Here is a 14393-nt window from a genome sequence, read left to right on the forward strand (position 1 = left end):
ATAAAAAAGAATTCCGGTATCTAAAGCACCATTTGTAAGCGCTATAACTTTCACATAAACCTATTAATTTACACATATTGGGATTTTTTTTAGCAAAGACATAATATATTTTGGCCTAAATTTATGACGAAATTTGATTTTTTAAATTTTTTTACTCAAAATTGTCGGTCTTGTTTTTTTCTCAAATTTTTATTATAGTGCAAAAAATAAAAAACGCAGAGGCGATCAAATACCACCAAAAGATAGCTCAATTTGTGGGAAAAAAGGAAGTAAATTTCGGTTAGGTGCAGCATTGCATGACCGCGCAATTATCAGTTGAATTAGTGCAGCGCCGAGCAGTAAAAAGAGGCCTGGGCATTAAGGGGGTAAATCCTCAGGAGGGCAAGTGGTTAATAACAATGCACCATGTCAGGTGACTCCGTGTGCAGGGAGGCGGGGGCACGGTGTGCGGGAACGCCCATCCCATCTCTGAGCATGTGCAGTGTGTGTGTGTGAGGGAGGGCATACCGGAAGTGGAAAGTAGACATCCGGGCCGGCTGCTGAAGCTGAGAGATAGACATACATACTATACATCGGAAATTGGGGACAGAACGTTTTTACTGCTGGAGGCCAGCGGGGAGATCGGTGCTGAGGAGCTTCCAGTCTCAGCACCCGGGGACCGAGGAGGGCTGGACACTAGGACGAGGACCGGAGGAGGCCCAGGCCTGGATTCCCGCTCCGAGCCGGCTCCCTCCACTGCGGCCAGCATGGCCAAGAATTACGACTCCATGGAGTTCCCGTACTGTGACGAGGTGTCCAAGTATGAGCGGCTGGCCAAGATCGGACAGGGAACCTTCGGGTAAGAGGCAGGGGGGATGCCGGGCCTGGTGGGGGAGGAATGGAGTTCGGGGCTGGGAAGGGGGATGCCGGAGATCAGATCTGGAGGGGAGGGGGGACACCGGAGATCAGAACTGGAGGAGAGTGGGGGGGATACCGGTGATCAGAACGGGAGGGTAGTGGGGGGGGGATACCGGAGATCAGAACTGGAGGGGAGTGGGGGGGGGGGGGATACCGGTGATCAGAACTGGAGGGGAGTGGGGGGGGGGGGGGGGGGATACCGGTGATCAGAACTGGAGGGGAGTGGGGGATACCGGAGATCAGAACTGGAGGGGAGTGGGGGGGATACCAGAGATCAGAACTGGAGGGGAGTGGGGGGGATACCGGAGATCAGAACTGGAGGGGAGTGGGGGGGATACCGGAGATCAGAACTGGAGGGGAGTGGGGGGGGATACCGGAGATCAGAACTGGAGGGGAGTGGGGGGGGGGGGATACCGGAGATCAGAACTGGAGAAGAGTGGGGGGGGGGATACCGGAGATCAGAACTGGAGGGGAGTGGAGGGGGGATACCGGAGATCGGATTGGGGAGGGGTGATGAGACAGGAGTCAGTGGTGGAGATCTGGCCAATGGGGAGCCGGGGGACCCGCTGGAAAACCATCATCTGGCCAGCACTTGCATTATTTGTGTGTTTTATTCTTCTTTTTTTAGTAATTTAAAGTCCACTAATGCTTGTAAGCCTCTAAGCATCTGGAGGGATCTTTTGTTTTCTTGCAGACCACATTGATTGCAAGTGATGCTAGTTAGTCATTTATGGGGCACAACATGGCCATCCCATAGTGTGAGAGGGGTTGAAGACCATTTCCAGCATGTTTCTGTTTCTAATTTATAGCAACTCTTTTTTTTTTGAGGCTCTATTGTTTTTTGCGTTGGCTAAATTTCACAATAAAATATCTTGTCTCAAAATTTCCCAGTGTCTAAGATAGAAACAGATCAGTACCTTCTATATATGCAAGTGTATCTTCTGAACTATGATTAGTTCCAGACTAACTTTTTCTTGTTTCTCTTTACAGAGAAGTGTTTAAAGCCAAACATCGCCAGACGGGCAAGAAGGTGGCTTTGAAAAAAGTATTGATGGAGAATGAGAAAGAAGGAGTAAGTACCTCCAGTTCTTCCTTCTATAGACTGCCTTGCCATAAGGAACACTGTATGTTACAGATCATTTAGCCATATGTCAGCCATAACAACTATCTTCTCTGATCTGTTTTATAAGTGTAGGATTAAGAGGTTTTTTTCTCTTTTTATATGTTCAATATGTAAATAAAGTTCCAGTTGATCACATCAGACATTCATAGGTGTTCCATGTGATCTAATTAGTCCTCCCAGTAGTTGTTGTATTGGGCTTGGGGGGATTCAGTAGGTTGGCAAAAGAAAACCAGACAAAGCCAACACTGCTACTTGTAAATTTAATTCCATTAGGCACACCTAATTGTTTTGAAGCTATGAAAACACCTGAGCTTTTCAATTGTTCCTGTTCACACTTGATTGTAGGATCAGGTGTGAACAGACACCATAGAGAACAATTGAGGTTTTCTTAGCTTCCAGTTTCAGGCTACAAAATGCTGAGCTGTGAATGCAGCCTCATGTCTTGTGTATTGTCAGCCCACAACAAGTTCAGTGATGAGTTTATTTCTGTCAGCTTAGCAGGTATTATTGTGTACTTGTAGGGTCTTTAGAGAGAAAACATTATTAAATGTATTGCAAACGTATTTTTTTCTGCCTTTTCTCTTTTAATTTATTTTTTAAAATTTTCCTCTTAGTTCCCAATCACGGCTCTACGGGAGATAAAAATTCTTCAGCTGCTGAAACATGAAAATGTTGTAAACCTGATTGAAATCTGCAGAACTAAAGGTACAACGTGTTCAATATTTAGATTTCATTCAGACTGGTATTCAGATTTCAGCTGGCTATACACTTATAAGGAAAAATCTAACAGATTCCTCCATCCACACTACATAGGATGGATGGAGCAGTCTCCCATTGAGGCTATTGTATTCTGACTCTCATCTCCTTTGGCTGTCAGAATATCTAAAGAGTGCCTGTGTCTGATCTGATGCAGGTGCTTTTGTCAATCAATTTTCCATCTGGCTCCTTTGACAGAAATTGATCACATGACATATTGAGCAAGGTGGTGCTGGCGTAGGCACCCATGGTTCAGAGTTTAGCTAGTTCAACATACATTTGCCAAAATGTGAGCTGTGTATGGCAGTCTTTCATAGAACAAGTTGTTGTCATGTATCGCCTATGGATGTCTTTGATGTACGATGGAAGAGAGATATACAGATAATGTCTGGTCTAGTAGATAGGGCTTCTGGGTTCCTGCTACTATTTCTTGATACCTTGTTTATGTAGATACTTCACACTTTCAGTTCACCTGACTATACAGGTATACAATGCATGAATTCTGATTACTTATATTCACAGAATTGTTTGATTCTCCAGAGATCATACAAATATACACACATTTACATGAAGCACAAGTTGGAATTCACCCAAATAGAGACTTTCCGGATTTGTACATCGCTAATTACAGGTGGCTCTCATTTCTTAAAGCAGAAATCCAGCCAAATGTTTAGGCTCCATGCACACTAGCTTTTTTATTAAAGTGGTTCTAAAGCTTCAAGATTTTTTTTATCTTTTCATTCTATGCATGAAGGTAAAAAACCTTCTGTGTGCAGCAGTCCCCCAGCCCCCTCAATACTTACTGAGCCTCATTGCGAATCAGTGATGTGAATGACAGCTTCTACTGCCCCCGGGTCTCTCCCTCCTCATTGGCTGAGACTGCAAGTGGGAGCCATTGGCTCCTGCTGCTGTCATTGACAGCCAGTCAGCCAATGAGGAGAGAGTGGGCCTGGGGTCAAGCCGTGGCTCTGCGTGTGAATGGACACAAGGAGCAGAGGGTTCTCCCATAGCAAGCTGTTTGTTCTGGGGGGACCTGAGAGGAGAAGGATCCAGGCTGCTCTGTGCAAAACCACTGCACACAGCAGGTAAGTATAGACATGTTTGTTATTTTAACAAACCTCTATAAGTAGATAGTGTTATCCTATGTGTCCATGCACATTATTGTAGGCTAGAAGCGTTTTTCAAGCTTCTGCTTCTAGGAGCGATTGTCTGTTTTGGGAGCGATTTGCCACCGGAAAAATGCTTCTAACAGCTTTTTTTTTCTCTTACTTGTACTGTAAAAATACCAATGCTCCTAAAATGCTCTAACCAGTGTTTTGTATCCAGCATTTTGTGCCTATTGTGTGTGTTTGTTTTGGAAACAGTAAGTACTTGTTTTAGAGCCTTTGTTGCTTTTTATTTTGTCTCCTTATAAGGCTACTTGCACACTAACCTACCTTGGCTGCAGCCTGTGGCCTGTGCATTTGAAGCTGTACCGTGATTACACGCAGTCGGCTGTCACAACGTTCCTATCCTTATAGCTATTCTTCCGCGTTCAGGAGAGGGAGGTTTATCCTCACCTAAATGCAGCAGCTCCTAAACTCTGCTAAAAGCCCGTGTGTACATGAACACATAGGGGTTTATGGAGTTGAGTTTAGGAGCTTTGGAAAAATAATGCCAAAAGCTCCTAAACGTAAGTTTTTTTGGAGCTACCAGTGTACATAAAGCCTTAGGGGGGTTGTCTTCTCCTTCTGGTTTGGGGATGCAGATCGCATTGCCAAGAGAAGATCTGCAATGACAGCTTCCATGGCAGGCACACCTTATTGTGTATTTGTCATTTTCACTCAGTGGCGTTGTCATCTTTATAGACCTTTTTGTATTTCTAAGATATTCCTGAGACAAAAGTTCTTACCCAGCACAGTCCTGGTGAGACTTGGGAACTCTGTTGCTGGAATCCAAATCATTGACAGGCACAGCTTTTTGTATATTTCACACTTTTCCTGTTATGAATGCTTTATCCCTAACTTTTCCACAAATTTTGCTCATGTCATTTCTTCCACAGCAAATCAGTTCAACCGCTGCAAAGGAAGCATCTTTCTGGTATTTGACTTCTGTGAACATGATCTAGCCGGACTTCTTAGCAATACGCATGTTAAGTTCACGCTTTCTGAGATAAAGAAGGTGATGCAAATGCTTCTCAATGGTCTCTACTACATCCACAGGAATAAGGTAAGCTAACGCTCCTGTCATATATATATATATATATATATATATATATATATATATATATATATATATATACATATTTTTTTTTTATTTTTTTTTTTCCTCGGTTTCCTTTACCACTCACTCTGAAATAGAAAAGTGCCTAGGGCTTGTGTCAACAGGCTTTGTTTGTGTCAGATGACCTTTTGTATTCCCATACAAGTCTATGAGAGTGCAGAACCCATCTGAAGGAGGTCAGATGTACCTGTCAGTGAGCTCTGAATGATCCCAGAAGCATCTCAAACTGATGTCATTGATACAAGCCCAGCTATACAGGCCCTTACGCCATCAAGTAAAAGCCGGCCATGGTAAAGTGAGTGGAATATGTAATGAGGGTCCCCTCCACCTCTAGGTGTGTTCTGCTCTTTAACACCACACCATTCCAGACAAAACGTCTTTATGCTTGGAATAAGTGTGTTACTCTTCTGTGTCTTTAAAAGAGATGTGTTGCCAAAAGGAGAAGTAAGCCACAGTTTATGCACAATCCCTTGTGTTTGACGTTAATGTATTCTATTGGCCAGAATATTTATTTACTCTGGCGTTAGAATGCATTAGCATGCAAATGCACCTAAATGCTTATGGGGCTAATGCGTGTTTCTACACGTTTGTGCGTTTTTTTTTCTTCCCTTTGTCTGCTTAAGCATACCTCTTCTGAACATGCTGGTGATGGGGTTTTTTCAGCTGCTCTTTCTAAAATGCCAGTGAGTGTATGGACACATAGGCTAACATATAGTAAAAATGAGGAAGGGTTGTAACAGCACAAATTCCTGGGAAATGGTAGTATGGGGTGATCGTGGTATTAGTGGCTACTTTATGAAGAGCGTAGGATTCTGTGTGGCACTGAGGGCAAGGCTTCCAAATAAGCTGTAGCAACCTCCGTAGATGAGAAAAGGAGAGAAGCGCCTCTAAGTGCAATAAGTCTTTTTATTCAAGTCTAAATGTAGAAACACTCACATGTGTGAAGTAATGATCAGCTTAAAAACCGTGGTTAACAATAGTTAACGGTGGGGTGGTAACCCGGGTGAAGAGCCGTCATCTTACTGCGATGTGGGGAGGTCAGCTCTCGGCTGGAACAGCGTGGTGGCTGGAGGGGAACAGCGGTGAGGCCGGCCGGCGTGCACGTCCTCCCTCAGAGCCAGATGGAACGCAGGCTTGAAAAAGGAGCGCACTTCCGCCTTCCACGGCCAGCGCATGCTCTGAAACGCGTCACAGTGCAGCCTGGGATCTGACGTCATCACGGCCACGCCGCCGCTACATTCCAGCTTGCGTTCCATCCGGCTCTGAGGAATAACATACAGTACAGGCTGAAAAATAAATGCCTATAAGAGCTGCGGGTTTTTTTTTTTGTTTGTTTTTTTTTTTTTTTCCTGCCTAGTGTGCATGAGGATGGGAACCTGGTGTCAGATTTTTATCTTTCAGGTGAAGCGAGGAACCAGAGAGCTCTGATCGTTGTTTCATGTCTGCTACAGTTTTCATAGACCCTCCCCTTTGTGTACCAGGTATTGCATTTGCTGAAAATTGTTCTTTCTGTCTCATCAGATCCTGCACAGAGACATGAAGGCAGCAAACGTGCTGATTACTAGAGATGGCGTTTTGAAATTGGCTGATTTTGGATTGGCCCGGGCCTTCAGCCTTGCCAAAAACAGCCAGCCAAACAGATACACCAATCGTGTGGTCACACTCTGGTACCGCCCCCCTGAACTACTTTTAGGTAAGGTTGTTGGTTAGGATTGGAGTAAATAATGTATTAAGTTTCTGGCACTGATTTTTATTAAAGTATTCTATAGTCATTTATATTAAAAGATAAGCGTACTTTAAAACAGAGTGCATTTATCCTTTTTGCCACTTCCTCTAACCCTGCTTGCACCTCCACAGATACATCCTTGCCTAGATCCAGTGACTGCAGTTCTGCTGTTTGTTTACATTAATCAGTCTGAGTCTTCACTGTCCTGAGTGCGACTGTGAATAGTGCCTCATATCCTTCCATAGGATTTAATAGAGCTGTAATGTACAGGCGCTGACAGGACAGTGAAGAATTTTTGCGCAAGGTGTAAACAGACAGCTGAACTGCATAAGCATGTACAGTTGCAAGAAAAAGTATGTGAACCACTTGGGATTACGTGGAGTTTTGCATGAATTGGGCATAAAATGTGCTCTGAACGTCATCTAAGTCACAACAATAGAAGAACACAGTCTGCTGAACATAATACTACACAAACATTAGATTTTGCCATGGTTTAATTGCACATAACATGTAAACATTCACAGTGCAGGGAGGAAAAAGTATGTGACCCTTTGGACTTAATAACTGGTTGACCCTCCTTTGGCAGCAATAACCTCAACCAAACGTTTCCTGTAGTTGCAGATCAGACCTGCACAACGATCTGGAGTAATTTTGGACCACTCCTCTTCACAAAACTGTTTCAGTGTAGCAATATTCTTGGGATGTCTGGTGTGAATCGCTCTCTTAAGGTCATGCCACAGCATTTCAATCGGGTTGAGGTCAGGGCTCTGACTGGGCCACTCCAGAAGGCGTATTCTGTGCTGTTGCAGCCATTGTTTTGTTGAATTACTTGTATGCTTTGGGTCATTGTCCTGTTGCATCACCCATCCTCTGCGGAGCTTCAGTTGGCGGATAGATGGTCGTACGTTTTCCTGCAAAATGTCTTGATAAACTCTGGAATTCATTTTTCCATCAATGACAACAATCCGTCCAGGCCCTGAGGCAGCAAAGCAGCCCCAAACCATGATTCTACCTCCGCCATGTTTTACAGTGGGGATGAGGTTTTGATGTTGGTGTGCTGTGCCTTTTTTTTCTCCACACATAGTGTTGTTCTTTACCTCATGCAACATTCTGCGCTGTGCTCTTGCAGTCATTTTTACAGGATGACCACGCCTAGGGAGAGTAGCAACAGTGCTAAACTTTCTCCATTTGTAGACAGTCTGTCTTACCGTGGACACATGAACATCAAGGCTTTTGGAGATACTTTTTGTAACCCTTTCCAGCTTCATGCAAGTCAACAATTCTTGATTGTAGGTCTTCTGAGAGCTCTTTTCTGCGAGGCATGGTTCACATCAGACAGTGCTTCTTGAAACCAGTAAACCCAAAACAGGTGTGTGTTTTTTAAGGGCAGAACAGCTGTCAGCAACACATCCAATATCATCACACTGATTGGAGTCAAGGTTGGCTCACTCCTAGCTCCAATTAGGTCTGGGAGAAGTCATTAAGTTAGGCCTCACATACTTTTTCCTCCCTGCACTGTGACTGTTTACATGTTATGTGCAATTAAACCATGGCACCATCTAATGTTTGTGTAGTATTATGTTCAGCAGACTGTGTTCTTCTATTGTGACTTGGTGACGTTCAGAGCACATTTTATGCCCAATTCATGCAAAACTCCACGTAATCCCAAGGGGTTCACATACTTTTTCTTGCAACTGTATCTGTGGAATGGAGAGGGGGAAATAATTTATTTCAGGGGAAAAGGACAAATTAAATTTTGTTTTGATGTACACTTATCCTTTAATGTCCCATAAAAGCATTCAGATAATGTGGAGGATGGTGAAAAGAACTCTCCAACGGGGATCTTCTTAACATGCATTTGTGCTAGCCTAAAGTAGCTTTATTTATTGATGGCATTTCCTATTGTTTACTTTAAACCTGTCCCGTAAAATTTCCTATTGTTTACTTAAACCTGTCCATGTAGAATTCACACGTTTGTGGTTAAAAACTTGACTGTACATTCTAACGTCAGTTTGTTATTTTTAGGAGAGCGTGATTACGGTCCTCCAATAGACTTATGGGGTGCTGGATGTATAATGGCCGAAATGTGGACCCGGAGTCCCATCATGCAAGGAAACACTGAACAGCACCAGCTAACTCTGATCAGCCAGCTGTGTGGTTCCATCACCCCTGAAGTGAGTACAGTGGCTTCTTGGTGACCTTTTTTTGCTTGGACTGCCTTACTTACCGTAGATTGTTACTCCTTATTTAGGCAGTTTAAGACAATAGGCTCAGTTTACAAAGATTCAACACAAGTATAAGTAAGGATCTTCATTTTAGCCTTGGGACTAAAGTGTTGAAATCTCATTGAATTGACTATCTCACTTTTATGAAAACAAGGATTTTTATCCTGGTGTTTTAGCTTTGTGATCGGTGCCCAATGCAGCACTCCAGGAAAGCAGTTACTGGGATGCTTTGGTATTGGTGCCTCTGCATACATTTTCTACCACCCTTCTAATATTTGTGTATGCTTTCTTCTCACTGATGGGGGGAATGTTTGTTTGTTTTTTCCTTTCTTTTTTTTTTTTTCAGACTGACAGGTTCACTTTAAAGGAAAACTTATTCTAAGAGAAGCACACTGGCTTGTGTTGACTGATTTTGTCATTTGAAAATCCTAGTTCCTTGTTTGTCTTGCTGATCCAAAGACAGCATTACTTTCTGACACTGAGCCATACAGATCTGGGGGTTCTGACTTCATTCCCTGCATTTTTTTTTTTTATGGGTCAGTGACTTCAAAAGTATTGAAATAAGAGACGGGAAGGTCAGCATTGGGGCCCCTGTATGTATCTCAGTGCGGTTATTGGTTTCCTGTGCTTCAAATCTCCCGATCCACTTTACAATGGGTTTGCACATATGTTCAGAAGTCTTTTTTTTCTTCAGATACTTTTTTTTTATGGTTAAGGTTTGTCCTAGACACACAAAAAAAGCAGAGACAACACCAAGTAAGAGTATAAGCTCTTTGACAGAGGTCATCCAGTAGATAGGGGGAAATAAGGTGTCAGAAATAAACAGGAAGGGCAGTACAATTCTAAGAATACATCCACCCCTGAGAAATCCTCTTAAGGTTTCAGTACATATGCTTTCACATCATGAAAACCATATTTGTTGATTTTTACCGTGAATAAATGTTATAAGACTGCTCTATTTGTTGTTACTACAGTAACGTTTAAGTAAAGGGCTACAATGCGGGTTTTAATATGGCTTCTTAACTTGTTGCCACTTGTGTTAACACATCTGTCCGGTGGGCTTTACCCACACACCACACATTGGCATTGTTGATGTTTCGGTGGTTAGTGTGTGCTCCCAGCACAGAGACTGAGCTGTCAAAGATGGTTCTCAGCCCCTACTAATAATTGGTAACTGGGAGCCAGTCCCACCGGCTATGTGATCACTGTGACAGTCAACCACAGTCAAATGTTTGTGGATTCTTCCTGTCCCCAGGCATTCGGAACCTTTTGAAGTGTTGACAGGGCTGGTGGGAAGGGGTTAATATGGCAAGTGAAGTAGTTAGTGATGTGAAGGTGTCCACCTTAACTCAAATAAGGTAGTGCAGTGATCTGGGACCCCTCCCCTCCCTCACCCCTGTATTATGTGCTGGAATCTTAGGGCCCCATTCATAATGGAGAGTGGATATTGCTATTTATTATAGTCGGCAAGGTTACTTCACATGGTGGGCTGTGTTTTGTGGCTCATTCATGTGCAGCCTGAAATGTCCCACTGAGTTCCCTCTACAGAGCACAACAGAGAGAGGAATAGAGACCCCCCCCCCCCCCCATTCCATGTTATTTTTAATTCTAATAGCACTTAGTACGACTCAAAATCCACCAGCAGAGCGTTGACTGCATTTATAAAGTGGTGTCCCAAAATGAAAATTCAGGGGGTGCACTTGGCCAAAAAACGAAATAAACAGCTTAAAATATATATATATATATATATATATATATATATATATATATATATATATATCTCTCACAGAAGTGAGTCCACCCCTCACGTTTTTGTAGATATTTTATTATATCTTTTCATGTGCCAACACTGAAGAAATGACACTTTGCTACAATGTGACGTAGTGAGTGTACAGCTTGTATAACAGTGTAAATTTGCTGTCCTCTCAAAATAACTCAACACACAGCCATTAATGTCTAAACCGCTGGCAACAAAAGACCTGTTACCTGTCCCAGAAGAGGGGGAGGGAGGACAACTCTGCGGAAGTGGGAGCGGGTACCTGTCAAATTCGGGTTTCTGCTCCCCAAAGGTCCACAGTCTCTGGTCATCTCCTGCACGGTGTCCGCAGTCTCTGGTCATCTCCTGCACGGTGTCCGCAGTCTCTGGTCATCTCCTGCACTGAGATTGTGAGGATCGCGTCAGACCCCAGCCCTTCTCACCAAACTCGTGTCTGAAGGACTAGCCAATCCTAAAACCGTGCTGTCACGTGCGTAACAATGCTGCGCCCTGCACAAGATTTTCCAGCTAATGGACCACAATCTGTGTACTTGCAGCCTGGGAGCGATTGTTACTGGGTCAGGTTAATTATGCAATTAACCCTTCACACTGCCACCACCTCCTTTTTGTACAGAGAAAGCGGAAACTCGGCAATATTAGCAATAACACTATGATGTTTGAATAATCGTTTGTATACACAATGTCACCGCAGACAGATGTATGCAGACGTTTAAAACACAGTGGCGCTCTTCAGAGGCAGGGATTCTTAGTTTGCATTAAAGAGCTTTAGAAACAGTTCAACACTTTCAGAAAGTAAGTTTTATTACTAAAAGGTCAAAAGGGTGCAATAAAAATATTTATAGAAATATATAGAGAGCAATAACACAGCAAAGAGATAACAGAAGTTTAGAGAGGTGAAGTACTTGCCAAAAGTCCTGGGTTAAGCAGATTGTTTCCTGAGAAAAAGGGCCTTTTCTCCCAAAGTTGGTTCTGATGTTAAAAGGGAGGATTCTTCAACTTCACTCAACTCAGCTTAGCTTAATTTAAAGCATAACAGCTTTTTCTAGGAACTCAGCAGGGTGTCTCCTTGAAGCAGAGAACCAATTGCCTCATTTGGGGAGGGTGTTGGGGCGGAGACCCAAGCTAGAACCAAAATCCCTCGCAGTTTATATCATGGTCCATAACTTACCCTCGGAGCATGTAGCTGCCTAGCCACTAGTAGATTAATATGCAGAAGCTTCCGCTGAACGTCTAGATATAAAATATGACATACCTGCTGGGACGGTTAAGGAGATATCATTTTCTGCTCTCCTGTAGATGTCAGCTAGGGGGTGTAATAAATCAGGCGACTTGTATTAAAGTGACCGATCTGAATATATGCCTGGTCTCCTTGTAAGTCTTCCATATTCCAAGATATGAAATCATAGGGGAAAATGGATTTTGAATGTGATGTCTGTTTTACGGTTTATCTGGAATGTCTTTGAAGCTCAGTGAAGGACTTGGTTTATGGCTTTTTGATCCTTTTCCAAGCAAGAGTCTCGCAGACATACAGGGGCCAGGCTAATTGGGGTTTATAACCATGAGCTCTCCCGCTGGGCCTTGATGTCTTTTGAACTCAGCATCCAGGGACCACGTGTCACTCAACAGAGAGGGAGGGGGGATTTGGAGGAGAGAGAGAAAGATACAAGATGGAGGATCCTTTAGCAAGGTGGATGACCGTGTCCATCTCTGAATGCACAATTGCTACACTGATAACTCTCTTTTCAGCGGCTGATACTACCCACAGTTTAGCAGCTGTAAAGCAGTGATTGGTATTTATATTTCATGAATGAAAATCTTTTGATTTTTGCTGTTCAGAAAAACGAATCGTGCCCATACCCTTGTCGTGTAGTAAGAAATGAAGCATGTGTCAGATAATGTCCTGCTTCCAAAACTTATGAACTAAAGCCTTGCTAATATTTTTTCTTTTACATTGTTAGGTGTGGCCCAATGTGGACAAGTATGAACTTTATCAGAAATTGGAACTGCCCAAAGGCCAAAAACGGAAGGTTAAGGAAAGACTAAAGGCTTATGTGAAGGATGCTTACGCCCTTGATCTTATCGACAAATTACTTGTCCTGGATCCAGCACAGAGAATTGACAGCGACGATGCCCTTAATCACGATTTCTTCTGGTCTGACCCAATGCCTTCTGACCTCAAGAACATGCTTTCAACTCACAACCAGTCCATGTTTGAATACCTTGCTCCTCCCAGACGACGGGGAGGTCACATGCCACAGCAGCCAGCTAACCAGGGCAGGAACCCTGCAACAAATCAGTCCGAATTCGATCGAGTCTTCTAAGGCTGCAGTGCTCTGTATGATGTACTTGTGTCCCGACTGTCAGAAGTTGAATTAAATTCAAATCTTAAATAAAATAATAGTGCAGCATTTGCATATTTATGTTTATATTACCTCTAGCGCTGCACTGTTATCTTATTTATTCTCTTGAAGGCATATGGTGTTTCCTTTTAAGTGCAATAGCTGCTTTCTTGATCTAGCGCTCGTTAAACACTGTATACTAATTTCAAATCTTAGACAAAACAAACCAGATTATAAATTTTACAGGATATGGTCACAAGTTATGTTCACTTTGCCAATCATTTGAGTTGTACAGAGGAACATAGTGTGACAATGTTGATAAATCGCATTTGCCTGTAAGATCTGAGCTTGTTGCGTGAAAGAAAACCACCAGGTTTGAATTTAGGGACTGGAGCTTACATATACCGTGCAATGCACAAGATGTTTTCGAGAGAATGTAAGCATTTAATTTATTATAGAAACCCCCATCTTGTCCTGGAATTGCAGCTTTGTACCCAGGATTAAAAACCCATGTCCTCAGTAGGACACACACCTCCAATTTGGAAGACCATTTGCCTCTGTTTTGGGAATTGCAGAATTTGCTAAAAGCTGGAGCCATATCTCCAGTGGAATACAACCATCTATTGTATGGGATCATCTTTACTTAGAACCGAAACCCTTCTCTCTCTGTACTTGTTAAAAATTCAATAAAAACTCTTGTACTGGAACCCATAGCCAGGACGCCGCAGAACCAGGAAGCTTTGTTTCTGGCGTTTTTTATTGTTTTTTTTTAAGTGATGTTAGCATATTTTCAGTAAGTGTACTTATATTTTTAGTTAAAATGCCCAGTATTAACAGTAATTTTAATATCCGTTTTTCCAAGTTTTCTGTACCATATTTTTGCTCTATTAAATAAGTAGGGCTGAAGCTCTTTTGGCTTTACTTTTCTCGGGCATCACAGTATTCTTCTTTCTGCAATCCAATTTCAGCCGTCAGCAGGCTAACGTTCACTGTCGACTGACATCACTGAGCAGGTCCAAGCTCTGGAGAGATCATGACTTTAAAGTCAGGATCTACTCCGATGCTGGGAATGGCAGCTGGCTTAGCCTCTTATTGAGCCGCTGAGAGCCTGAGCCAGCTGCTCCAACCGCCTCCACAGCCAGTGAGTGCTAGAGGAGCAGAGAGTCAGTGACTGATCGTCGTGGCTCTCTGCTCACTGAAGACTGAGAACTGAGCGATTCAGCAGCACTTGATTGCTCGGTTCTCAATCTTAGAATCCAGTGGGGTGCAGATGCAGCATCAGGTCGAT

At 43.1% G+C, this 14393-nt stretch overlaps 1 protein-coding gene across 1 annotated transcript; it reads left to right on the plus strand.

Moving 5' to 3' along the window:
- Window positions 1–487: 487 nt before the first annotated feature.
- CDK9 (cyclin dependent kinase 9) lies at window positions 488–13842 on the plus strand. Its single transcript, XM_089669001.1, has 7 exons — window positions 488–838; window positions 1888–1969; window positions 2635–2725; window positions 4818–4984; window positions 6560–6731; window positions 8790–8938; window positions 12725–13842. The coding sequence occupies exons 1-7, from the start codon at window positions 747–749 to the stop codon at window positions 13085–13087; spliced, it is 1116 nt and encodes a 371-aa protein (XP_089525127.1). The 5' UTR covers window positions 488–746; the 3' UTR covers window positions 13088–13842.
- The last annotated feature ends 551 nt before the right edge of the window (window positions 13843–14393 follow it).

Source organism: Staurois parvus, unplaced genomic scaffold, assembly GCF_062004578.1.
Source record: "Staurois parvus isolate SC_StPar_1 unplaced genomic scaffold, SC_StPar_1.0 ptg000068l, whole genome shotgun sequence".
Taxonomy (NCBI): Eukaryota; Metazoa; Chordata; class Amphibia; order Anura; family Ranidae; genus Staurois; species Staurois parvus.

Bases quoted from the DNA above. Each gene is read 5' to 3' on its own strand.
- CDK9 (XM_089669001.1), top strand. From the start codon at position 747: ATGGCCAAGAATTACGACTCCATGGAGTTCCCGTACTGTGACGAGGTG. The intron at 1,970-2,634 runs GTAAGTACCTCC...TTTTCCTCTTAG, and splicing joins TGGAGAATGAGAAAGAAGGA to TTCCCAATCACGGCTCTACG. The intron at 2,726-4,817 runs GTACAACGTGTT...TTTCTTCCACAG, and splicing joins TGAAATCTGCAGAACTAAAG to CAAATCAGTTCAACCGCTGC.